We start from the raw sequence: 27,851 nt of genomic DNA, 5'->3' as shown, positions 1-27,851 counted from the left end.
CTCAACAGTAATGTTACTGGTAAATTTAAAACACTAATTAGCAGATATCGTAGCAGTTATATTGTCATGTACAATATTTCGGAAAAAAAATGCAAGCCCAGATGTCATGTGGACATATCAAGTATACGCCATACCTCGTATCAAGTATAGCGGTAACTACAATTAAAAACTTATTTAATTCCTAACTGTTCTGTATCTCAAAACCCAATTTTCTGATACATCCACGGAGTAATATAATCCATTCGCATATTAAAAAGGAGATAAAAATAAAAGAACTCTCCACACTCAATAAAGAAAACGCAAAGAAATGAATCAGGAGTAAGGAGCACTTTTAGGAAACAAACACAAATCCTTTTTGTATGCCGTTACAACTACAAACACATTATGTATATGTATGTAGAATGAAGTCCGCCTTCCAAAAAGGATTTCTGTTATCAGTGAGTATTATTATCCCTTTTTTTGGTGGGATTTACAAAACCTATCTAACATTGTTTGCATTGTTTAGACAGATTCTGTCTTCTAGAATTATTAAATATACTCATTGAAGAAATCGTTGGTTCAAAAACATCAAAATAGATACAGTATGTGATGATGCAGTAATTTGATAATATGTATAGCAAAATGCTGTTTTTCAATAAATGACTTAAAAATCAAAGAAATCGATTTTGCATTAAAATTATGAATATCATAAAAATCCTTTTGTACATAAAGTATGTTAACACATTAACCACCAAGAGCCGGCAAGTCAAGTTTTTAGTCCTATGCAATTTTACATAGGTAAATAAAGTTGCTTGGTTTAAGTTAATTGCTTTTACCAAGTGATATTTATAACTTACCTCAAATTCAATTTTAATATAATTCTACAGATAAGTATAGTCTGCATCAATTGGTATGGTTTGTAAATATGATTTTTCAAAAAAAAAAGCTTTTAAAACTAGGCTTGTCAGATTTCTGAATTGTTGAACTGGGACATCAGAATGCACCTGGCGTCGCGGGTATTCAAATGTCCACACCCTTATCGGATTTTTAGGATGTTTTAGAGGATTTTATTGTCAATGCTATGAATAAATGGTTACTGATTAGAAACCTAAACCAGGAATAATGATAAATGCCACAAATATAAAATAAAACGTGAAATAAACATTCCGGGACACTGGGATTTTATCTGAAAACCTGGACTGTCCCAGTCAAAGTGGGACGTCTGATTATCCAAGTTATAATCAGTGCTATGCAGTAAACGAAAAAAGTCCTGATAATAAATGAACATTAATTCAAACGCAATTCGCAATCGCCTGCATATCGCTTTTTTTGTTCCTATTTTCACTGCACATGGCCTGCTTTTCCGCTGATTAATTCAAATGAGGTGAATAGAAATGATTTAAGGGGAAAAGTGTTTTCTTGATACAAAAAAATCTATTAGAATATTACGTTCCCGTCGTTAGAACATTTTTAAACCCTAAAATGGAGAAAGTTTTTACAATTTTGATCAAACATCAAATGCATATTGTTTGAGTCGAAGTATACTGTTCGAATCAACTGACTCAGTAATTTTTTGAGCCGTAATAACTCTGGAAAACCCGAAAACATGTTAAAGAGATTTTTTTTCGTAATTTGCTTGAGAATGCAAGCTATTTATGATAAAAATCTATAAATTTACACATAAAACCTCTTGGCACAATTAAAAGTGTGTGTAGAACATTTTATGAAGATATTTTATGTAAGTAGGAACTTACACCCTACCCAGTGTGGGAGTAGGCCACCTCTAAAATCAGGTATAACAACCTCGAAAAAGAATATTTGACAACAATGGTGGATTACCAATGGTATTTGACGTTTGAGTGAATTTGTAGTACTACGACAATAAACAAAATAAAATAAAAATGAAGTACAAGTGCTAGAAGAAGTTCAATGACAATCGTGAAATATTCATTTATTTATGCGATTGTTTTATAAAATGTGTGAAGCTTGTTCCGAGTTTTCACAGCTGCTAGTGACATGTAAGAAATATTGTTGTTCAATATTCTTTAACGTGAATTTTCATTATTTTGTGCTTAGTTCTGAATGCATTAACCTATCAAAATGTAAAGAATATCTTCGAAATAATCTGTTGTTATGTATACGCGCATGAGTTTAATAAATATTCGTTGCAGGTGAGGCAAGATTAAATGCTGATGTTTCTCAGTACCCTCTATTAAGTAAATCGGAAGTGGATATCGTCTCATCCTACGTCTTATCATGGCCTCAGAGGTAATGTGTGCAATATTTTAGTTGAAACAACTATTTTGTTGACATTTTTATTCTTGGTTTTGCTGTGAAAGGCAAGTGGTACTCTGCCAATAATTTCAGTATTTGGGTTACATTGTTCTCATTTCAACATTAAAATTATGAAATACCCGAACATAACGTTTATTTTTGTCTTTCAGGCAATGTATGTGCTTCTACCGGGAGGATATGAAAAATTTCGACCGGTTTAATTTAGTCGTACAGAGCATTCTTTACCTTTCCGTGTGCCAATTGAAATTTCTCAAAAGTGAACTTCTAGTAACTTCTCAGAGCAAAGAGAAAAAGGTCGATGAATCATCGCCAGATACGGCCGGTAGTACAGCGACCGATGCGAAAACTCCTCAAGATGACGATACTCCGGCAAAACCGTCGGATAGCATCGAGAGTGAAGAAGCAGCCGCCGCGAAAGAAGTCGATACCCCTTCCACTTCCGAAGTTATTAATGAGAACTCCGTCGGCCGGGAGAGTGTGGCGAGTGAGGGGTCGGAGGAAACAGATTCTTGGTCGATGGAACATAAAGAAAAGCTCATGCACTTAGTATCAAAAATATTTTTATTAAATTTTCCCCTATACATAGCTTGTAAACATTCGGCCTTTAGTAGACTAGACGATTTATCGCCTCAAGAAATAACCAATCTCAGTTGCTTCTGTGATTTGCACGACACGGAGATTCCGGTTTACCTGCTCCGGAATGTGAACTTATTTTGTAAAACGGGGGGCATCTGCGCCATGATGTCTGTGTTTGAGACTGCCACGTCAGAAAACTTGCCAGTGTCCATGGCGCACGCCATCGTGTCCGCGGTGGGGGATCTCAAGTTGTGGCTAAACTACCGAGCCATGACTCAGTTCTTCCTTCCCCTCCGTAGCAAAGTGTTGAAGTACATGTGTAGTCTAGAAGATAAGGAATTAAGACTGGCTGGGGTCAAAACTATGGCTGGTAAGTTCTGATTGTAATGAGTCATTTATTAACGCAAAAATCAAGAATTATTTCATACTTATTTATGAGTATATTACATTTAGTCCGCCTCCGTAGTGAAATGGTCAGCAAGCTCGGCTACCATACTGGAGGTCCCGGGTTCGATACCCAGGGGGGGGGGTCAAATAAATGTGAGTTTTTCACTCGAATATTTATTCAATATTACCCTGGACTGGAACCTGAAGCGGAGGGCTGATCACCTTTCCTTTGTGTGTCAACAATCATGATTATACTGTGTTTATATGATGCAGTGCCCTATGCACCATCGGGTGCGGATAAGCGTTTAAAGAAGACGAAGATGTTACATTCACCACATTATTTAGACACTCCAAATCTTTCATTGTATGTTATATATTTTCATATGTGATGGAAAGCTAATCTCTGACTAGTAATTTTGATTTATTTTATTTGCCTTTCACTACCACCTAACTTTGAACTTCATTGAATGCTCAATTTATTTAGTGGAAATTTTCTAAGGAAATTTATTGCATAAAACAATATTACCAAACTAGTTTCTATAACTTAATTTGCCTATTTAATTATTTATTTTTATTCTTTGTAAATTATTTTTGAAAAATCATACTTAAAATAATCTTAGGTTACCAAATTAATTTGTTCTGCAAGAATGTTTAACCTGAATGGTTCGTAACTCGACACAAATATTCCCATAAGAAACAATATAAAATGGATTAATACTATTTGGACCTTTACAATATATGACCCCTTATAGACGTAAATTTAAATGAAATTCTTATATAAAACAATAAAAATTTACAACCCCATCTAAAACTGAATTAACTTATGTTTAAAAATAACAATTTGATTGTGTTTCAACTTATTTTATCGTACATAAAAATGTAAATAATAGAAAGCTATTTCTTTTCCATAAAATCATCAGATGCAAAATCTCATCAAGTTTCTATTTCAATAAAAACCTGTAAGATGAAAACGTGGCAGAATCATTGAATATATTTATTAAAATTTTTATTATTATCCTAATGTCTATATTATCCGTACCGTCCTGCTGCTCATTATGAAACTGTTCCAGTTCTTCCGTGGTGATCTAAATCAGTGAAATTGTACTAACCGATTTTTTTTTGTGGTCTTATATTCTGTTTTTTAAAGCATTTTTTGTTGTTGTTGTTGTTGTTCTTAACCAGATATATTGGTTATGCTAGGTTCTACTGTATAGATATTATTTTTGTGAGCCAGTCTAATGATGTTGTGAAAGTAATAAAACCTTCGATAGATGAACGTAGTTTTTAGATGTAACTAAAAGTAAAGTGATGATGTAGTAAAAATGTAACAATAATTAAAGAAAACACTTTGTTTTTTACCACTTGAGTTTTTATTAAAGACTACATGTTTCAGAAGTTAAACTTCCATCATTCAGGTCTGTATAATAACTATTAGTTATTATACAGACCTGAATGATGGAAGTTTAACTTCTGAAACATGTAGTCTTTAATAAAAACTCAAGTGGTAAAAAACAAAGTGTTTTCTTTAATTATTGTAACATGTCTTACCACAAAGTTAATGCCGAAACAATAAATAAAATATAGTAAAGATGTAGCTTAATATTGTAAATTAATTTATTAAAAAAACTCAATTAATTATTTTGGTCAGATTTCATGTGGGGTGCCGTAAAGGATCCGATGGATTCTCCAATCTCATTTGACAGCGATGGGTTGGATTTGGCGTTCAAATACTTTAGCAGTTCCACTTTGACTATGAGACTGGCTGGTATCACACAAATAAACACGCAAATCTCAATGTTCAATGAAATGTGTGCCAGCGAGCCTGTGATGGAGGCGGATTCTGTGGGGCAGCAATTGGCCCAGTGGCTATGTACTAACCAAATAATGCAGCATCTTTTTGGTCCCAATCTTCATGTGGAGGTATGGAATTTGAAATATTAATATTTACATTAAGAAAGGCGCCTTCATGCAAATGCACGTTTGCCATTTTTTACTATCATTAAATAATGTAATTTCAACGGAGATCGAATATCCAATGTATGAAAACCAATAGAAAAAATATACCGTACTGCAAAACCCTAAACCAAGAAAGAAAAACGGAGGAAGATTTCAATATTTTTTTGATAAATTAATAAACAAAATACCAATTAATAAATAATAGAGGAATATTCACACATTTTAAATAATGCCATATATACTTTTTTTACTAATGAATGATTTTTTTTCCTAACTTTATCCTAGTACATCTTGATTTTCATACTCATTTTAAGAACCAATTAGATACTATAGCAAAGGAATGCATGTAAATATGTTAATGTCACTTTTTTCAATAAAATTATCCATGTTTAACTGTGCTGTTTTTAAAAATATATTTTTTAGGTCATCAAGCAAGCTCACATAATTCTGAAATTTCTCGCTGTTGAGAACAGAATCACAAATGATCATATTGATCTGATATGGCAGGCGGCGCAGTTGAAGCACTGTAGTAAACAGGTGTATGACTTACTTCCTGGCTTCATAAAGAACCTAGCAGCCGGGCCTTGTTCCCACCTATACCAGTTATTGTGTAGTTTACCTCCCCGGGAACATAGCGAGCAGGTAAAGTCTACTATTTCTTAATGTGTCTATTATTTCTTATTGTGTCTATTATTTCTTAATCATTAACATAATTATAACATAACTCTGCTTATAAATAAAACTAAGGAATATATTTGTTATAATCCAAATAACTAACTGACTAACCATCTAACTAACTTTGGATTTCTCAACATTCATCGACAAATCACTTTCCCTGCCTGCATTATACACCTTTAACACCAGCTCCTGCAGATCTTCTCTATTATCGGCAAGAAGCACAGCATCAGCAGCATACATAAGGCAGCAGACAGTCAAATAGATTATTTTAACTCTTATATTTAAACCATTCTTTTCTTTCATGCCATTATCCAAGTATAGATTAAACAGCTACAATGATATTACGCATTCCTGTTACATATTGACTTAAAAAACTTGGATATAATTTTAAAAATAATTGGATTTAAAATAAAATTATTAATTTTATTAAATTTGTTATTAGTATATGTAGTAAATTACATGTGTGTGGACATAGACTACAAACAAAAGTTTGGAGTCTATCTAGTCATGTAAAAGTTTACTTCCAGTCAAAATGAGATTTCGAGTGGAAGTAAACTTTAACACGATAAAACACAAAGCTCGTGGTTAGTGATACCATAGTTTTATTTTATTCTAACCTCAAAATAAAACAGTATAAAATAAAAACATAAAATTTTAGAGTTATAGAGAAATGTTAATTTTCTTTTTAAATTGACATCTATGTTTAGAATTGAATGTGAATGTAGTAATTGCTCTATTAAGCCGAGATTCCATGCCGACGTTAGTGTTGAATTTTATAACAGAATAAAGGTGTAAGCCGTGATGGACATTTAAGTTTACCGGTGTTTATAAATCAGGAGAGTTAATAATGCCATTATGTTTTTTTATTGATGTATACTGGAGTGGGCTAAGATGTCTACACATTTCACAGCTGTTAAAAGCCTTTTAAACAATAATCTAGGTTCTGATAGACGGTTGATGTAATGGATCTATTTTCTTCAGACGGGGATAAATGGGTTAATAACTGGTGTATAATACTTATTTACTTTTCCAGAGTCTGTACTTGGCATCCGCTTTGATGCGAGTGATGTGGTCTCGCAGCTCCCAGGCTGCTGCAGCTCTCGCCGGAGCCGGCCTGGAAAATCGGTCGTCCCAAGCTACAGTCCTGCCCCACTCGCACGTCCACGTGCCCCCGTGCTCCCTCCTTCATCACGACTCTTCCTCTGAGGCCAGCGTCAGTATGGATCCTACCAACTCCGATGAGGACCCAGTAAGTTTATCTACCATTCTACTTTTTATAATAATTTTTTAATGTATTTGTCTGCAAGTTAGATATTTTTAATAGTTGAAAAATTTAGTTATCGCTTCTTAACTCTTTATAGGGTGACACCCATTTGACAAACAAAAAATCATCTATTTTAACAGGTCGGCTGTCGAAACATAAAACACAGTAAAGGACATTTTTTTTGTAGTATGTTTTTTTTTTAATTTTTGGATTAAGTAGAATCTACTTAGTCCATAATGCAAAAAAAAACAAACTACAAAAAAATGTCCCTTACTGTGTTTTGAGTTTGGACAGCCGAGGTGGTCAGGCAATCAAGTATACTTTTGTCACCTGAATGCAGAACTATCCTAAGTCGCATACAAGCCAATTTTATTTTTACTTGCTGTGCATAATGCTCTAAATAAATAGCTTTCCAAACATTATTAAGCTTAAATATTCATAATAAAACACTACTAAACGATTGAGAGAACCCACTTTTGAATGTTCAAATATTTTTTCACAGTGTGAAGAATTAAGTTCATCAGGTGAAGAGACTGGACCAACACCTAGAAAGCAGTTGAAGCAACAGACTCTAAATTCAGGTAATCAAATGCCATGCTTCAATATCACTTTTATAATGCATTGCAACCTAGTTTTTATATTTATATTTTGTTTTTAAAATAGCTGCTGATCAAAAGTGGCTCCGGGAACCTGAGAATACTGGGAAGAAAGAAGGGGAAAATTCAAAAGTTTCACAAAAGTAAGTAAATTTGTTGATTATGCTCATATATTACAAATACTTTTTTAATATTTGGAAGGAATCGATTACACAATGTTAGTTTACCTGTTGATGAAATATGACACTTCATTTATACATTTATGTGCTCTTTATAAGCAAATTGTGTTTTTAGACGTGCTAAAGACGATGGTGCTAGTTCTGGCAGTATCAGCAGTGGTGTGGAAGATATAAGAAGACCTCCAAAGAAAAAAATCCTCAAAAAAAGGAAAAATACTCGACGAGGTACTTTTTATAACAATCACTATATAAAAAATACATGTGAAACAACAAAATATTTGAAATGAAAATAATAGGCGTACAGAAATGTATTTTATTTTTTTCTCTAATAAATTTACACAGTTTTTAATAAGATCATTTGGTTCTTACCTGTTAAAATAGCTTTGTATACATGCTTCTAAAAGATATCTAATGAAAAATTGTAAAGCTGGGTTTTCACTACATCGTGAAAAATCATGCTCCTCAGTAACATTGCCTGTAAAAATATATTGAAATAGCTCATTGTCCGGCATTACGTTCTCGGAGTAAGTGAATGTAAACGCTAGTAGCTATCACACGGTGCTACTTGTTCGCGAATCTTTTTGCGCCTTTTTAATGTTATGATAGGTGCCATAGCTTTTCGAACATAAATTGGTTAACTTTTGCAGGTGATATTGCCAAAGTAGAACTTGGCGAGCTGATCGAGTCCATATCTGACGCCGAGGAGGAGACTTCCGGAAGTGAAGCCGAGGTCTGCCAGCTTCCCACGGGAGCCACGCTCCGTAGAACCAGCGGACGGGATGCGGTGGCTCTGCTCAAGGGAGAAGGCAGCTGTGGCCAGAATATCCATCAGTGCCCGGCGCTCTGTGATTCTATTGATGCTAGGTATATAACCTATAAACCTTTTTGAATAATAATGAAAACTTCCTAAGACTACTTTCTGCACTCAATGGTCCATCCATTCAATGTGGTTTTTAGTTGATTGTTAATGATACAAAGGTATGAAAATCAGTCTTGTGCCTCAGATTCTTAGATTTAAGATTTTGGGTATATAATCAGCTTAACCTGTAAAGTTTTTAAACTTTATTCAAGGTTTGATTTACAGAAGAGGAGTCAATTTATAGATTCTTAAAATATATATTATTATATTTCTACACACACAAGAACACAACAAAGTGCATTTTTGGAATTGATCATTCTCTTAATTGATAAATTATGATGTTATTACTCTCTTCAGTAAAGTACACCTAGATGGAGTTATCACATTAGGAATTATGACTATATTTGCTTCTATTATCTCTGGTGTCAGGTTGGTTATTAAAATGCTATCTTCTTCCAGGCAATTAATGGAACAGATGAGTGGAGATGATGGGGAAGCCAGTTTGTCCTCCGCTATGACAAATAAGTCGGATAAAAATATGGCTGATTTTGATGGTGAAGAGTCGGGTCTTGAAGAAGAATTAGCCAAGCTTGCCTCGCAGGTATGATTATTTTGAATATCTCTACTTTTTATGTATAAAAAATTACATAAATACTTAAAATGAAAAAAAAAAACAGTAGTTCAAAAAACAAAACAAAAAATCGTTGATTGATGTGGAGTTTGTGGTAAAATCTATCCATTTTTAATTTAAGTTTTACTTAGTAAATACCGCTATTTCTTCTTCAACCTTCAACGTCCCAAAGACACAACTCTAAAATTTAGACTTAGCTTCACATACGGTATTTGAAAATGATGCGGAATGCATCGAAACACGTGTCACAATAGATTTTAAGAAATATTGGTATTTACTAATTAAACTTAAATTTAAAACAAAATTTATATTGTTAAGTAGAATAGTAAAAGTAGTAAAATTCGATACTTAATATACTAATGATTGATGAACAATTGAACAGGCTCACTGCATGGGCGGCTATCGTGTTAATCCCGGCCTGACCGGGATGATAGAGCCAGGCTACTCGGGGTTAAGTTTCCGCAGCATGCAGCACAATCCGGTGTGCTCGCACAATCCGGGGCTGGACACGGCGGACTGCTTGGCCAGTTATGCCAAGCACCGCGAGCACGACGCTCACACGCTGCACTTCAACCTCAAGATGGACCATGTCTGTAAGCCCGGGAACACCCTGCTCTGGGATTTGTTGCAAGATCAGTGCATTGTGAGTACAAATATATGGATATTAATAATGTTGGCGAGTGAGTTCTTACAAACTAAACTATCCAATTCCTTTTCTTTCATTTTATTATACAGTATAGACAGTGATGGGATTCAAAATTTTCAAGAACTGGTTCACCCTTTAGGTATACCCCTACCCCCCCTCATTTATTTGTATTTCACATAATAACTGAGAATACTCCAAATACTGAAGCGTATATCTTTCATGATATTCTTTTTAATAAGTGCAATAACTTAACTGGATTGTTCCACTACTTTTTTTTTTAACTTTCCAATATTTTTTTCTCTTTGTGAGGTTCAAATATTTTTACAATGTGGCTGACCAAGTAAGCCGAGCGTGCTCAGATACGCGATCTCAATCGGAATACTGTGTGACAACAAAGGGTTAAGGACTGATTCGGCAAACTCTAAAAAATTTAGGCACCGGTTCGAACCGGCTGAATCCCACCACTGATTATAGATTAGCTGGTTTTAGTATATTTTTTTTAACCATTGGTGTTGCCAAAACAAAGAAGTATTTTATTAAACATTTTGATATTGGTTTCACTGGTGATTTTTGAAAACCTATGCATAAAAGTTAACAGATCAAGTTATATTTTTATGATAAATTTTGCAGCTCTTTTATTCTTAATTTGGGACTAATTTTCTTTGATTGATAAGTCTCTGTAACTTGACAGGTAAAAAAAGATAGTTTTTTTATTTTATTTTATTTTAAAATTTTACCTTTTTAATATATTTTTAAATATTTATAAACAGAAACAACTTGGAGAAGATTTGGCACTCGAGGCAGAGAAAGCTTTGTGTACATTGCTAGGATACAATACTGATAAATTTATCCGCTTCAAGTTCATTGAAGGGTGCTTGGACAATTTAGCAAATCACAGGTACGCTGTAATAAATTACCTCGCATTTGTAATTTAACATCACTCTTTCATATTAATGGAGAAAATAAGACACGCCTTATACAGATAATATAGATACATAAATGTAAACATGTTTTTATTAATATGAATGTTTGTATAGGTCTGTGGCAGTTTCGCTACGCTTGTTGCCCAAGTTATTTTCTTCATTTCAACAACTTCGAGGAATGGATATGCATCAGGTATATATATATTTTTTTTAAATAAACACTCAAAGTGCACATTAATTAGTATAATTAATTATTATAGTACAAACCCGATAATTTGAAATTGAATGGATCATTCTGCTTATGATGTGTATTTTAAAAATATTGTTTTATTTTTCTTCATAAAATAACAAACAATGTTACCTTGTTCTTGAGGTTAGAAATAGAGAGTTTCTAACTTCCAGTTTTTTGACTCTCCTGGGAATCGAGACCGAGACCTTCGGCATGGTAGCCAAATGCGCTAACCACTACGCTGCGGAGGTAGAAAAGATGATATCAATAACTTAAAACAGTTTTTTTTTTTCACATAAAGTTTTCACATATTTCTTGTATTTTTTTGGAATTTTTGTATTATCGAACTACATATTAGGTTTTTTCTAAAATTTCACATGAAAAATGCATTGGACGGACCAAATTTAATGATATTTTTTAATTATGGCAATTTAAATCTCACAGGTTTATTTTTACCAATGTATAAAATTATTTTATTTGATTACAGGTTGTATTGTGGGCAGAACGGGAACACAAAATGATGGAATTGTTCTTTAATGACTTGAAACATTACATGAACAATTTTGTTAGCACTCCGCCCCCCAAGAGTGGCTCAGACCAGTCTCCCGGGGCTCTCATCCAAGCCAACCTCCTCCTCGCCCAAACTGGCCTCATCTCCCCGCTTTTCTCACATATCTCGGAAATAACAGTCCGACTGCAGTTCTTGACTACAATATTTTCACCATTAGGGTCACCAAATAATTTTAGGTAAGGAACATAATTTAAGATAATTCTGGAAATACACTAGCAGCTTGAGGCACCTGTGGTTAAATTGCTTCAAGCTACCTGAGTTTAGTTATTCTGCAGTTTCAATATAAATATCTCATTCCGCACGCACTGGACTTTTGAGCAGTTGGCTTGCAGTCATAATTGACAGACCTAGTTAACTTACAATTGAGTGCTCAGAATAAGATTTTTGTATTGAAACTGCAGGATGAACAACTGCGGCAGCTTGAAACAGTTGACCCTTACTGCTTCAAAATGCTAGTATGTTTCCGCAGTAATAGGGAACAGATTTCGTCAGTTGATTGTTATAGTTAAAAGTGAATAATTTTATGTAAGAAACATAATCATTAACTTAACCTCATTGTACGCTAGTGGAGGAAAGGGAGAATGTGATTTTTTTATAGCTATGAAACAATAAAATTGTCAAAATATTTTGATCGATCATCTGATCAAGTACATAGGGTGGCCTAGATCTCTCTTTACCATTTTAGATTGAATGCGAACACGGAATAAAGTAAAAAAAAATATTTTTATTTTGACCACTTTTAGTCTTAAATTAGTCTTTAAATTCTCGGTGCTCCACAAGGCAGTATTCTAAATCTTATAGCACTGAGAATCAGAGGGTCATCAATCAATTTGAATTGCAAGGTCAAAGATTGCTATTTGATGTTATTCGGGGGATTCATTATTTCTGCTGTAGCATTGGAGTGTTCTTTTAAAGAAAATTTGATTTGATTTCTAAATGGAAAAATAATTTAAATGCTGCTCTGCTGTAAATATTTTGATGAAAACAAAAAACTCCAAAGAAGATTTTTAAAAATCTTAATAAAAATTATTTAATTGTAGAGCATGATGTTTTTATTGATTTTTTATTACATATAAGTTTTTTGTAATTTCTTTTTTCTCCATGATTAGTTTTTTGATTATTGAATTATTTGTATTTCAGGTTAACGTTAGAACAAGTAGATACATTATGGACATGTTTAGCTCATGATCCAGAATGTAGTGACTGCCTGTTTTCGTGGCTTCTGAGCCACACCAAGTCTACCGACCAGCATGCTCTCGGAATAGACGCACTCAAGTACCTGTATATTGAAAAAATGCCTACTCTAAATCCAGAGGTAAGAAAAACTAATTTTTTTCTAGCTTCATTTAAAATTTTCAATATTGGTAATTTTTTTTATTTATTCTTTTACATTTTTCTTGTATGTTTTGAAACAATATTTTTTAACTACTATATAAATATTTAAAGTCTTAACAATGACTGCCATGTATGTATTTAATTTTTACACTAAACGATACCAAAGATTTTTCTCCTGTAAAGTGCAGTTATTCCACATTATTTGCAAATTTATTATTTACAGATTAGTAAAGTGCTTCAATTATAACTAAATATATTTATAAAACAAAGAGAATTACTTCGTAATGTTATTTTCTGTCTAAATTCATCCAAAATTAGTTTTTAAACCCTTACCATAATGTATATGTAATTATTATTGTAATACACTACTTAAATTTACTCAATTTAAATTCATTTTGTCTGAAAAATTTATACAAAATCATGGTTGATTTCTTCTGCCTTGTTGTGTATACAAGAATTTCGTCTAGCCTCCCACCAGCCTGATGATGTTGGTAATGACGAAACTGGTTAAACAAAATATATGTGGAAAAAACTGTATATTTATTTAGTTATTTAGTATTATTTGTATTTAAACTAGCTTGATAAATGTATTTTCATGATAAGTACTAACATAAATGTATTTTCAGACTATCAGTATTATGGGCCTCAGTTTATATCAACAATTATGCAATCTCGCTCGGATGGCTTTGGGTCAAGGAGGTTTAGATACTAAAGACCAAAATCATCCCCATGTACTTGCCATGGACCATCTGTGGAAAATTGCTTTAAAAGCGAATAATACAGGTAGAAAATCAAAGTTTTTATTCACTTTAAATCTAAAATTGTATGAATGTGTAGATAATTAATTTTGAAAATGAATTAATGTATGGGATATAGAGTCACAAATTAAATTAATCTACAAAGGAATGTAAAGGTTGAGTTAGAACATTGTAATATTCAAAAGGTTTTTTAAAATGTCTCTGACATGATTTGGGCATGTAAATTGAATAAGAAATTATACTTAGTAACTGAAAATGAAAAAGTAGATGATGTTGATGAAGTTAGTCAAGAAAGATACAGCATGATTAAATCAATCAGAACCCGTGGACATGTAAAAAGTCTTCCCAATTAGAGGACATTTGTAACTAGGTGTATAGAAGTTGAGAAAGTTAAAAGTGTATATTAGGGCCGAAGCGTGTGGCATTTTATCAACTCTGTCCGCCCCTTAGAGAAACGGTATGATGCATAAAATTATGTTTTTTTCCCAGATGTTTCGATGGGAGCAATTCAATACTTGAATAGTTATTACATGGGCCAGCATCTTCATCAAGAAGAAGACTTTGTTTCCAAGTGCATGTGCCACTTGGACACGGCTGCCGAGGGATTGGGACAGGCGCCCAAGCAATGTGATATCAACGAACTCAGAGAAAGAACTCACCCAGAAGAAGAAGAAGTCAAACCGTCGCCCGAGTTAGATGAGAAGGATACAGAACAAACAACCTCTAATGCTGGTGAATCTGTCAATATCGGCGGTCCAAAGAAAGTAAAAAGCCAATCCCTTGATCATTCTACAGAAGAAGCTTCTTTGCAGTGTATTCAAAGAGCCCTGCTGCTTTTGAAAACTCATTTGGATACTTTTAGACGCAGGTTTGTAGCCATTTAAATTTAATAAACACACAAAAAAATACCACTTATTGCAATCTTCTCCCCCCCCCCCATCAATCAAACAAAAATAAATACATTCTTATTTCGAATTTGAATTTTTCATGAAATATTATTTTGAAAAGTATTTTTTTAAGTACCTACCTAAAAACTCATGACAAATTGACAAATGCCTATCGCCTGACTATACGGTCTGTTCATAAAAGCATTCACATAGAGATCTGTGGTTTTTTGAGCTGCATGACAGACGCGTTACACTTACGTATACAGAGGGGGAGGGTTTTACTTCGAATTAATGAATTCTCCATAGACAAAATATCTTATAAGCAAAGTACTTGCTTGGATGCCTATCTTATTAAATACCAAATTAAATACCAAAGCTGGGAGTTATATTTTCAAGTAACTAATACTGTAAAAGTGACACATTAGCAGTATTAACTTTTATAAGCTAGTACGAGTACAGGTATGCATCCCCGAGTTATTGCTGCTATTTGCATTCTCCTATTTATTCCTTATTCATTTTCTTTCCCATATAGCAATAATATTCTTCACTACACCCTGAGCTCCTTCACTTTCATCATCCATATCTTATAAAATGTTTTCTGAGAATCTGTAGCACAGAACTGATAATCTTGTTTTCGTTTAATAACGATCAAGTTCACAGTGCATACATCCAATTTGGTGCTTCATGAACCATATGGGTGTGATAAGAGTCGAAGAAAAAGAAAAAAATATATATATCTGTGAAAGTCGCGGGTTTGAAGTGAAATTTTTTAGGTTCTAGAAACAGTTCATATTATGCATTACTCTCTTTTCATTTGTTGACGATATTATTATTTCAGGATTAGACAATGGTTATTTAGAATTTAATTCAAGAAAATCTCAAATTATAATTTTTATTTTTTATTTTTATTTTTTGCATTTCACAATATATATAATATAATTACAAGCCCAAAAATATTCTTTGTGTGTGGGTATACATTTTATTAGTAGGATTTACTTAAAGGTACTGGAAAGAATACAATAGATATCCAAAATACAAATAGATTAAAAGTTTTAATATAAAATACAAATATTCATCAATTTCTATTAATTCATACTCTAAAAAAGAAATTATGGTCTTATTTATAGCTGAAGTTTGATACAAATATTATAGATTGCAATTTTTTTTAAATAACGAGAGACACCGCATCACAGTACACAGTACACGCGGCGCATGCGTGTAGACTGTCTACGACGTATCCTATGGAGAGAACAGATACAATTCTCAAACTCTTTCCTTTCGACTCCGGTTGAATTCAGAGAAGGGGATTGCCTGATCCAGGCCAATTTGCCCTACTGCACCTAGAGAAGTTTAACTTTAAAAAAAAAAATGAAAATTAGTCATGACCCCTCTAATGAAAAAATAAATAAATCTGTACTTTCTTAATTGTGTCTCGACAATGTTTTTAATGCAGGTATGCGTATCACTTGCGTCGGTGGACTTTAACCGGCAATTCAGTTTGCGGTTCGAATATCGACGGAGCTCCACTAAAAGTCATCTTGCAAACTGGAGGAATCAATCTCAAGGCTACACTGAACATGCACAACACTGATTATGTGGCGGACTTGCGAGCCCAAGTCACCTACTGGTGGGAGCAACAGGTAATCTTATACATTGTTATCTCAACATAGACAAAGAAGAGTATCGAAGTCAAAGTATTTACAGGGCTTATGACCAGTCATACGTTGATTTTGCCTATGGTCGTAAACCCTATGAATGCCTAAAATTCTTATTTATCAATATAAATACCATCGCCATCGTTGGTTCTGTAGTGATCAATCTAATATTTTTTAAGAAACAATAATTAACCACTTAATGCTGTTTTTTTTTCACAAAAATAGAACTAAAAATGACAGGTTATTTTAACTAACCATAGTAGAGAGAATAGAACGCCAAACCACCCTGTCTTTGCAAACATTCTTCGAATCCTCCACATTCATACATCTCCTCATACATAACTGTCGATTATTTCGACTGCTGACCTGGCAGCTTTCTTTTTTATTTGAAGAGTTTACATTTCACAGATTTAAAAGTTGTCTAGTTCATAAAAAAACAAAACAGAAGTAAAAAAAAATGGAACAAAATATAACCTATTATAAAAAAATAATACAAGTCTGCAAAAGAACTAGAGTATAAAATATACTTAAATAATAAAAATAGATAAAATATTGTTTATTGAAGAATTTCCAATAAATTCCAATAAAAAGCATCAAATGACAACTGGCGAGCTCAACAACAACGAGCAAACAAGTGGAAACACATGAGCAGTGCTTGGACTGGCGTGTTACAATACATGGGCCATCCGTGAACACAGCTCTTTCAACATTATAAAAACTTGTTTGTATTTGATTCTGTTATTTTTTGTTTAAGGCACACGGAGAAGATGGGGCAACGTCATTGGTAACAGACGGGCCTATCAGATTGATTACTCAGGGCCAGGAGTTGATTATTGATTATGATGAGAGGACCCTCTACGACATGAGTTTTAAGGATAATCAAGTAAGTCAAATATAGAAATGAAAATGTTTAAATAGGAATTATTTAAATATAATTCATAAGTTCAATGAAATATGGAAATTTTATTTTTTTATAAATCAATGTTTGAAGTACAATTTTTTTTTTTTTTTTTTTACATCTAGACTTAAGTATAAGATGGGCCTGTGTCGATATGACATGTTTTCCATGCAGTATACATAGTGTTAACCAATAGTTTATTAATTTTTTTTTAAATTGACGGGCCTTCAGGAGTTCCTGAATAATTTATAAAAAAAAAATTATTAATTAATTTTAGGTTTATTGCAATTTTCTTTGTATTTTAAATAACCTGACAACTAAATTGACTGTGTAACTAAATTAACTGAGTCACCAGATTTTGGAAATACACTCTTCGTATCTATTACTTGATTCCAAAATGATGTAACAAAAAAATAATAAAAGTTGGAAGGTCATAAATTGTTGTGTAACATTACCGTTACACAACCTTTTCATGATTTTTTTTCAAAATCGCCTTAAAAAATAAGTCCAAGTATTCAAATGAAATAATGAAAATTGTCTATTCCAGTTGGTATTTGTGTCTGTGGGCGTAGCGGGGGCTCGGGCAGGGCGGGGGGCGGAGTGGCCGTCCCAGCAGCCCCCTCCCCCCCGCTCCCTGCTGCCCACGCTGCTGCTGCTCAAGCCGCAGTACTTCCACCGCTTGTTTGCCCTCATGCAGACCCTCGGCCAGATGACAATGCCAGGGAGTAAAGGGGTGAGGAATTTTTAGCTTTTATGTTATCAAACAGTAAAATACTTTTTTAAATATTCATTTTAATTTCATGATAAATCGCTATTAAAAAAAAAATGTTTTCCTGCATTTTACTTGTTTAGTTTTTATCCCCAAGTGGTCTCCTATTTTAACTTTTTAAACTTTTTATTTAACAGTAATATATATATGGTTAATTATTTATATGAGATAATGAAATGGGAATATTGTTTGTCTTTAGTACATGCTTTTCAATAATTGGTGAAAAAAAATCAAGCCATTGATGGATTAAATATTACTAATTGGTAGATTTTATATGTTTTTCAAAATGGAAATAATTAGTTCTTTACCCAAATACAGCATTTACACAACGGCAACAATTTAAATATTACGATAAGCTTAAGAAGCCAATAGGTTTCTTGACCACTCATACTGGATGGACTTATCTGTTTGCCAACAAGACAGTCCATGGTAGGTTGCACGTTTGTTTGTCATGTGTAATTGAAGATTTGAATATGAATGGCAATCACAAAATAACTTTTACACAAGGACCTACTTAAATAGATTTAAAAAAAAAAAAAAATTATTCAGTTGAAAACCATAAATGCAATATTATCATACTGGTAACATAAATATTTTTTACTAGCAATACTACATGTCTTGTCGAAACGGGTTTGGAAAAAAGAACCAATAAAAAGCGGTTAAATACAAAATAGTTGTATTTTATAAAGATTATAAAATGTATACATATTTATATAGTAAATATTAAAATCAAACACTGATTTTCGAACGACAGTAGTTGAAAAATGCCATAACAAGGTGAAACATTTTTTTTGGAGGTGTTTTTAATAATAAAATACAATTTAGTAAACTCGGTGTTTGATTTTAATATATAAATTAAAATGGACTTCTACAAATTAAACGCCAAATCTATAAATATATTTTTAGATTGATATTTTAAAATATTTTCTTCTTCCTTTAGCTTTATTCTCACTTAATGGTGCATGAGTTTTGCGCCGTCGGAGATGGTTGTTATAATGTAAAATGTTATTTGTGTCTAGGAGCGTGTGGCACACATGAAGGCCCAGTTGCTGTCTCGGCGCGTGTGGGACATCCTGCACGCAGTGCCGCAGAACCCGGCCTTGCTGGAGGCGTTCAGCTCGCCCTCCGAGGCGCAGCTGGCCGAGCTGCTGGACCCCGCCAGCCCGCAGCACCTCATGTACGCGCTGCATATCGTGGACAAGCTGAGCGCCAGCGCCCCCGCCCCCCCGCGCCGTGGGCCCACGCTCAAGGCCGCGCCGCCGCCCGACGAGCCCGAGGAGCCCGCCGAGGAGAAGGAGTCCTGGAGCCAGCTCTTCATCAGGAATGGGGGTCTGCGACACCTATTCGATATCCTCATGTCTGGCAAGTTTAACATTGTGTTAAATATATTTATGTCCTCTCTCTCTCTCTCTAACCCTTATCCGCACCCAATGGTGCATAGGGCACTTCTCGTATTGATGCAGTGTTCTCTTGAACGTTACTTACATGAAGGCAATGTGATCACTCTTGCACTTCAGGAACCAGTCCAGGGTAATATTAAATAAATATTAGAGTGTAAAATTTCTTCTTCTAACCCTTATTCGGACCCGATGGTGCATAGGGCGCTTTATCATATAAATGCAGTGTTATCTTGATCGTTACTTACATTAAGGCAAGGTGATCACTCCTACGCTCAGGAACCAATCCAGGGTAATATTAAAAAAAATGGTAAAGTGTAAAATCACTAATATTTATACTTTAATCCTTCCCCCTCTGGGAATCGGACCTGGGACCTCCAACACGGTAGCTAAACACGCTAACCATTACACCACGGAGGCAGACATATTTACGCAGTCGCAGCTTATTACTTTTATAGTACGGATCTTTATAGGTATTTTTTCTACCACATCCTAGCAAAATCAAGCCAATGATGCAGAATTACCCTGTTTCCAGTTTGAATTTATTTATATACCTTCTACTTTCACTTGCTCCCATTCTTCACACTATCGATACTGCGAGTTAACATTTTCTCGTCATTCTGATTTCCATTAACTTAAACTCAATAATTTTAACTCCATAATAGAATGGGTGTAAAATTTATTGAAGTTTGAGTGGTCTTGAATAAATTTTATTTGCAATGACTCATAAAATGCAAATTTGCAGTAACGGACTATCTTTATTTTGTACTAATTTACTGTTTAGGTGTTCTGCAAAGCGAGGACGGTGAGGATAATGAATGGAGACAAGATTGTCTGGTGCTGCTATTGAAGCTCATAGGACATCTCGGTACGGTGTCCAGTAGCAACCCAGACGGCCAGCCATCCTCTAAGCTTTCAGATCTACTCTCCATCCCCACACTTCATGAGGTACATAACTAATCGACTGCATAGATTCCTCTACCTATTATCTACCTCTACTAATATAAATCTTAACCGACTTGTGAATCACATAAACTGTTTGACAATACTCTCGTAAATGAGAGATTTTTTCCAATTACTAATTCATAGTTAATTTTTTTTATTTCATTTAAATTTTACTTGGTAAATACAACTATTTCTTTAAATCTATTGTGGCACGTGTTTCCATGCATTCCGCATCATTTTCAAACCCTGTATGTGATTTTTTTGAAAATAAATAATAGATAGATAATACCACAAAGTGTCTGACGAATCTATTAATGAAATTATGTTAATTATTTTTAATGCGTTATTGCTGTAATAATATATTGTGATTGTCAATCACGTGTTGAATGCTGAATGTTAGTCAGTATGGAAAGCAACGACTTAAACCAGTCAATGACAGGTTTTAAACCCCGTGAATTAAACATAGGCAAACAAATAAAATAACGAATCTATTAAAGAAATTATGTTAATTATTTTTAATGCGTTATTACTGTAATAATATATTGTGGTTGTCAATCACGGGTTGAATGCTGAATGTTAGTCAGTATGTAAAGCAACGACTTAAACCAGTCAATGACAGGTTTTAAACCCTGTGAATTAAACATAGGCAAACAAATAAAATAAAAACAAATTCAATAATAATTTCTTTAAAAGAAGCTGTTTTGTAATTTGGTTTTTGGATTTGATCATTTAAAGCTATTTACGCCAATAAGTGCACAAATTTTGTTCCATATTGCAAACTTCTATCTCCTTATATATTTACTATTTAAAAAATATGCTAGAAAGAAATATAACTGGGGAAAAATTAACAAATATTATCTCAATTGGGTAATGGAAAAAATAACAGTTACGCATTAGTCACACCTATAGTCTGTTGTAACTAATCCAAAATCGACATATCGACTCGGCACGAGATTAGTCGAACCACAAAAAGTGTTTAGTTCTAGGAATAGTCTGGGTATTATAAGAACCTTTTGATATTACATATTTGAATGGATTTACTTGTTGTTTTAGTCCCTGTTATCACTCATGGAAGTGGAGAGTACTACAAACCGGCTGATGAGCATTTTGTCTGAAGCGGCCCGCCCCCGTGATCCGGCTCTTTACAAAACTGGATTTTGGGGACGAGCGCAGGTAAACCTCTTATTATTTTACATCTTCAAATTTATTGTAAACATTTGTTAAGCATATAATTAAAAAATCGTCATTCCGGGACGGATTGCAACTCAATAGAATAATTACATAGACTGAAAACTCTACAGTTTTTAATATTCTTCTTCTCCGTCCTGTTTACTGAAGGTTGTGACCCTTGTCGAAGCAATGACTCTTCTCCAGTTATTCCTTGACTGCGGTGGTCAGTAATTCCATTCACAGCCATTCACATTTGTTTCTTTGTATGAAATGATTTCTCACAATAACAGCGCGATGTTTAGTTAGATTTATCAGGTTTTAAGTAGATTTATCGAGGTATGACTGTATGCAAAGGGATTGATATAATGGGTGTACTATCGTGTTTAGGTGGTGCAACACTGCATGTGGCTTGTAGTGTGCTGGGCTCACTGCCGCCCGGGCGCCTCGGCCAGCGTGGTGTGCTCGCCCAGCGTGCGGCACTGGCTCCCCCGCCTGCTGCTGGAGGACCCGCAGCCGCAGGTGCGCCGCGAGGCCTGCTCCGCGCTCTACCGCCTCACGCTCGGCCGCGCCGGCCAGCCTATACAGGCCGCCGTGCTGCAGCATCTGCTGCAGCACCTGCCGCGCGCCGAGACCATGCGCCCGTGCAAGCTTGAGGTAACTTTACCCTTTATTCAGGCCATGCCAACTTCTTCAAGTGCGGTTGGTTGAATTCCCCGTGGAGCGACTGCGGAGAAGAAAGGCAGGTTTTTTTTTAAAAAACATGTTAAATGTGTCACAATATGCGGAAACTATTTACATCGGGAGAAACATTGACAGAATTGATTTTGTGGTGAAACGCTACAAGATGGGTGCGAGTGTCATTGTAGAATTGAGTAAAATGGCGCCATTTCTGTTGCTGCAACGTTTGAATGGCATCTCCTGTAATATTTCTAAAAGTGTAATTACACCATTGTTGCACCAACTGAGAGATGTATAACATTTTATGTATAAAGTAGTGTGGATAACATTTTTTCTGGATTTTATTTGTAATGACTTGGCATTTTGAATCAAGTCATTCATGAGTTTAATTTCCTACCGTATAGAAATATAGGCATAACTATCTACATTATGTAGTTAATGTGTTTGTAAAATCACCCCAGTATAATTATTAAAATAAATCATCAGTAAAGATGTGGAAATTGGTTGTTTGATTGTGTGTAACAATCAAAGTTAAACATTAGTTTGAAAAATTTGGATAATCTACTATAATTTTGATAGAACCACAACTAAATTCTATGTTACATTTCAGGCGATGCATCATCACGCTACTGAAGAAGGCAAGGAGCCATATGGACCAGCGTGCCGAGACTACTTCTGGTTAGTCTGCAGGCTTGTCGATGGTTTGTCATCAGAAATACTCAAAGGTAATTGTTGTATATGTTGTTATAAATACTATTTGTGCGACAAGTAGTAACAAAAGCTGGAGTGTTCATTTGCTCTATCCTTTCAAAAACTTTATCACGTCTTTTAGGAATTAAACAAAGGCCTCCCTTGTCTCGAAGGTTATGTTTCCGTATGGTTTTATATGTAATTCATCTTTTCAGAGAATGGCACAGATGAGTCAACAGGCCTCGACCTGAACACCCTTTGTTTCCATCTCACGGAGTCCGTCAATTCCCGGGAGATCATAGAAAGGAGAGATGAACTGTCAGTTCCTGATGATGGTTTATTTGGGCAACTAAACCTCCTCACCCATCTAGTGAAACATCCACTGCCATTTAAAACCAGCGAAGGGGCTAAGAAGCTGCTCAACTCGGTAACTTATTCATTTTATTAATATTTAACGTGCATCTATCTAACAATCAATGATTTCATGAACTTAATTGTTTATTTTTGCTTGTATAAAGGTTTTTGGATTCTTGTTTGATGTGGCAAAATCCACGGCGCGACTCCTACCCAAATGCAAATCTCAGAAGTCGAGAGCTGCTGCTTATGATTTACTCATAGAACTAGTCAAGGGAGTTCCAGAAAACTACATGATTCTTCATCTCAAACTTATGGATCACCATCAACCAGGTATATATTATATTTCATATAATAACCATATGATTTTTCAACCTTGATTTATATAAAAAAGTAAAAATGTCTTCTTCTTCAAACCCTTATGCTGCAAAGGTACTGCATCACATAAACGCAGTGTTATCTCGATCGACCAGTCCAGGATAATATTGAATAAATATTAGAATGAAAAAATCAATTTTATTTAACCCCTCTGGGAATCGAACCCGGGGCCTCTAGAACGGTAACCAAGCGTGTTGACCATTGCACTACGAAGGTGGATATAAAAAGTAAAAATGAGTAATTATAAAGTAAATGCTACAAATATTAAAAATATTAATAATATATCTCTCACTCCTTTCAAGAACGTCATAAATCGAAAATTGTCAATTTTCAGTTGTGCATATTTTTGGAATGCCCAGTAAATGTACTATATCCCAGAAAAGAGGCATATTTTTAACTTAATATTTACCTGCTACAGGGCATAAAATGTTGTTTTTGCATTTTGAAGAAAAGGTATTGTTTAATAATTTTTTTGAATCTACTAAATATTATTCAAATGGAGAAGAAACCTTCAGGTTTTACCTTAAAAGATCTGTTGCACAGTAAAAAGTTCAATAAGTGGCTTGATATTTATTTTTAATACATTGTGTTATATTTTTAAACTTTAAAAACGTTCTCCTGAAAAATCAATTTTTTTGATTTATGACGTTCTTGAAAGGAGTGAGCGATATGTCGTTTTCCTTAATGTCTTATGCACTAACAAATAAATGGCTACATTGCCAGGTCCCCACTCTCCGTACCCCTGGGACTACTGGCCGGCCGAGGAGGGCCGCTCGGAGTGCGGGTACGTGGGGCTCACCAACCTGGGGGCCACCTGCTACATGGCCTCGTGCATGCAGCACCTGTACATGATGCCGCAGGCGCGCTCCGCCATCCTGCAGGCCGACCCCACCAAGAGCAAGCACCAGCACACACTCATCGAGATGCAGCGCATGTTCGCCTACTTGATGGTATGTTGTGATTCCCCACTGGCTAAATATGTGTAGGGAGTATTTATTGGTTTGGGGTTTAATTTGGAGAACTCCATTTTAATTTTTGTATTAATTTTAAATCAAACATAAAGTTGTATTTTATTAACAAAAACACATAAAAAAATTATATTGTGAATTTTTTATGTGTTTTTGTTAATAAAATACAACTTGGTAGACTCAAAAAATCTGTGTTTGATTTAAAATTAATACGTAAATGTGTAGGGAGATTTAGTTTACTCAAAAAAGTATATTTAACTCATTTCGGACAGGTATTTTTTTACGCCTGCGGACCGCTGGCGACGGGATTTGATAGTTATGTATATATAGTTAAGGCCTTAACAAAGAAATTGGTATATAATATTCATATAAAAACATCGAAGAATTCCTTCTTTTCTGCCTTTGAAATGAGGCTGGCACAGAAGGTAAAAATACCCTTCCCGTCCTTAAACATCAATCGACTGAACGGGTAGAAATACCTTTCCAGTCCGAAGTGTATTAATAATTTTAATTACTGAACAGAGCCGATGATTAAAAATGTAGTGAATAAATTCTAACTTGATCACTGCTTTCAGCAGAGCGTTCAAATTTGAGCGATACCAAGTAGAATGTGTTGTAATGATATTGGTTTTTTACAGGAGAGCGAAAGAAAAGCTTATAATCCTAGAAGCTTCTGTAAAGTTTATCAAATGGACCATCAGCCATTAAACACTGGAGAGCAGAAAGACATGGCGGAGTTCTTTATTAATCTTGTATCAAAATTAGAAGAGATGACTCCTGAACTCAAAACACTGGTGAAGACACTTTTCTGCGGGACGCTCAGCAACAATGTCGTTTCTCTAGTGAGTCAGATATCAACCTGTATTCTATTTCATCCTTTTACTTTTATTTTATGATCCCCCTATGCAACTTAGATATTAAAATAGAGTGATCCTTATGTTTCACCAACATATATAGAAAAATGTGAATAGACTGGCATCCATAGAATTAAAAAAAGAGACAGAAGAAGAGATTTCGAAATCTGCCCTCTTATTCCTATCCTCTTAAGACTATGCTTAGTATCAAGAAGGTTTTTAAAACGTTTTTGGTCTGTCCTCAATAATGAATGATGTGATTTTTGTGTAGGATTGCAATCACGTGTCTCGAACCCTGGAAGAGTTCTACACGGTGCGGTGTCAAGTGGCCGATATGAGGAATCTCTACCAGAGCCTAAACGAAGTGACTGTAAAAGACACCTTGGAAGGAGATAATTGCTACACCTGTTCTCAGTGCAGTGCCAAAGTCAGAGCTGAAAAAAGGTTGAATATCCCATATTAATATTTAAGATAATGATTATTCAGGTTTTATTATTTTTACAGTGAATGCTGCACCATGAAATAATCAGTGAAATAAAAAATTACATAATTGAAATTGACTTTAACGAAATGAATAATTTTTTCAGGGCATGTTTCAAAAAGTTGCCACATATTCTGTGTTTTAATACGATGAGGTATACATTCAATATGGTAACAATGTTGAAGGAAAAAGTCAATACACATTTCTCATTTCCGATGAGGTTAGACATGTCGGAATATGTTGAGAAGCACTTGATGCCAACACATTATGAAGGTAACTCTCTTTCCCTCTCTCCCAATCTGTATACACCTACTGCTGGATGCAGGTCTCATTATATGTCTACCATTCCTTTTCTTCCTCGATCACCCTTTTCTATCGACATTGTTGATATAATTTGCCCATCGCTCCGGTAACTACTAAGATATGAATGTGAAGTAAAAAAATTGGGTTTTTGCACTCTTAGCCTCATAAAAATGACACTATCCTAGCAGCGAACATGGCGAAAAGCTGATGCTTGAATTTATGAATGTGTTGTGTGACTTTTTGCCAAACTCACAAATTACATAATTCAATTATGTATAAAGCAAGCGTCAACCGCTTGTCATTTCTATTTCTAGTTAGTCATTTTATATATCATCAATTACAATTATGTATTAATTTTGGATAGTGGAAAGATGGAAACTTAATATATATTGATTTCTTTTTGTGATACTTAAATGAATGTACACAATGTAAATTTGTAAAATGTTTCAGAGGAAAAACGAAAACTAGAAATGAAACGAGATTCCGAAGATTCTACAGATGTACCAGATAATGACGACTTCAATGAAAATTATGAGTGAGTTTTTATTTCAATATTCACGATATATACACAATATATTTTTGATATATTGTGTATATATCGTGTATATATATATATATACATATATTTTTAATATATTGTGTATATATATATACATAAACAATATATTTTTATTGAGGTGCTGGACTTGACTTTTTAAATAGGTTTTAAATAATCTTTATTTATTATAGGTTTGTTTTTAATAATAAATTTAATTGAAATTTGTTTGACCTGGGCTTACTTTACAGGATAAAATAAAAACACTACTTTATCATCGAGCATAATTTACTAATACACTTGGTTTTATTCTATATGTATGCAAGAATACAATGTATTTTAGGCATTCATAAATTCCAAATTCAATAGATCTTTTATTAAAAATTTTAATTGTGATATTGGTTTTAGATAAACATGCTAAAATTTCTTATTTAAAGTGACATAGTACATATTACCATCCATACTGTTTTGGGACTAATTTTGTTTGTAAGATAAGGTTCGTCCACACTTTCAGAGATGTTAAATTGACATTCCCAATTTTCTGATGAGAAACTCTTGAAAAAGACTTTTATTATAAATGCGTCTTATATGAATTTAAATTTGTTTTCAGGTATGAGTTAATAGGTGTCACAGTTCACACGGGCACTGCTGACGGAGGCCACTATTACTCTTTCATCAAGGAGCGAATTGGCTCCATCCTCGGCGGTAATAGTAGTGTCTGCTCGGGTCTTAGCGGTCCGAGAGAGAAATGGCTACTCTTTAACGACGCTGAAGTCAAACCTTTTGATCCAGCGCAAATCGCAGCAGAGTGCTTTGGCGGAGAAATGACTGTAATGAATTTCTCCTCTTTATTTACTTTTTAACCCTTTGACTGATGAATTTTAATGAAGATTTTATTTGGAAAAAGGAAGATTTTTTAATTTCAAATATATGATATTCAGACGTATTTGAAACATAGGGAATAATACCGACATTAGAGGATAGAGTTCACTATAGTCTGTACACAAAGAGCTCATAAAATAAAAAA

General features: G+C 34.2%; 1 protein-coding gene across 4 annotated transcripts in view; it reads left to right on the top strand.

Moving 5' to 3' along the window:
- Nucleotides 1–1,799: 1,799 nt before the first annotated feature.
- puf (ubiquitinyl hydrolase 1 puf) overlaps nt 1,800–27,851 on the top strand; it is a 44,602-nt gene continuing 18,550 nt past the window's right edge. For 2 of the 4 annotated variants that reach the window (XM_088258778.1, XM_088258777.1), the window contains exons 1-34: nt 1,800–1,997; nt 2,151–2,247; nt 2,424–3,220; nt 4,886–5,157; nt 5,617–5,835; nt 6,905–7,120; nt 7,638–7,716; nt 7,799–7,874; nt 8,026–8,135; nt 8,558–8,774; nt 9,229–9,370; nt 9,783–10,043; nt 10,817–10,944; nt 11,084–11,162; nt 11,686–11,945; nt 12,910–13,084; nt 13,731–13,887; nt 14,352–14,730; nt 16,203–16,389; nt 17,159–17,287; nt 17,850–18,035; nt 19,091–19,433; nt 20,253–20,416; nt 21,467–21,586; nt 21,971–22,237; nt 22,872–22,986; nt 23,167–23,378; nt 23,470–23,638; nt 24,407–24,633; nt 25,290–25,493; nt 25,777–25,949; nt 26,093–26,259; nt 26,740–26,824; nt 27,435–27,654. In XM_088258778.1, the coding sequence (XP_088114904.1) occupies nt 1,937–1,997; nt 2,151–2,247; nt 2,424–3,220; nt 4,886–5,157; nt 5,617–5,835; nt 6,905–7,120; nt 7,638–7,716; nt 7,799–7,874; nt 8,026–8,135; nt 8,558–8,774; nt 9,229–9,370; nt 9,783–10,043; nt 10,817–10,944; nt 11,084–11,162; nt 11,686–11,945; nt 12,910–13,084; nt 13,731–13,887; nt 14,352–14,730; nt 16,203–16,389; nt 17,159–17,287; nt 17,850–18,035; nt 19,091–19,433; nt 20,253–20,416; nt 21,467–21,586; nt 21,971–22,237; nt 22,872–22,986; nt 23,167–23,378; nt 23,470–23,638; nt 24,407–24,633; nt 25,290–25,493; nt 25,777–25,949; nt 26,093–26,259; nt 26,740–26,824; nt 27,435–27,654 (6,693 nt within the window). In that variant the 5' untranslated portion in view covers nt 1,800–1,936. The remainder of the gene's footprint in view (nt 1,998–2,150; nt 2,248–2,423; nt 3,221–4,885; nt 5,158–5,616; nt 5,836–6,904; nt 7,121–7,637; nt 7,717–7,798; nt 7,875–8,025; nt 8,136–8,557; nt 8,775–9,228; nt 9,371–9,782; nt 10,044–10,816; nt 10,945–11,083; nt 11,163–11,685; nt 11,946–12,909; nt 13,085–13,730; nt 13,888–14,351; nt 14,731–16,202; nt 16,390–17,158; nt 17,288–17,849; nt 18,036–19,090; nt 19,434–20,252; nt 20,417–21,466; nt 21,587–21,970; nt 22,238–22,871; nt 22,987–23,166; nt 23,379–23,469; nt 23,639–24,406; nt 24,634–25,289; nt 25,494–25,776; nt 25,950–26,092; nt 26,260–26,739; nt 26,825–27,434; nt 27,655–27,851) is intronic. The other 2 variants (XM_088258780.1, XM_088258779.1) reach the window with 2 other exon arrangements.

This window comes from Brachycentrus maculatus, unplaced genomic scaffold (assembly GCF_059751285.1).
Source record: "Brachycentrus maculatus isolate JH-2025_06_01 unplaced genomic scaffold, ASM5975128v1 h1tg000104l, whole genome shotgun sequence".
NCBI classification, from domain to species: Eukaryota; Metazoa; Arthropoda; class Insecta; order Trichoptera; family Brachycentridae; genus Brachycentrus; species Brachycentrus maculatus.
This window is presented reverse-complemented; position numbering and strand designations above follow the sequence as displayed.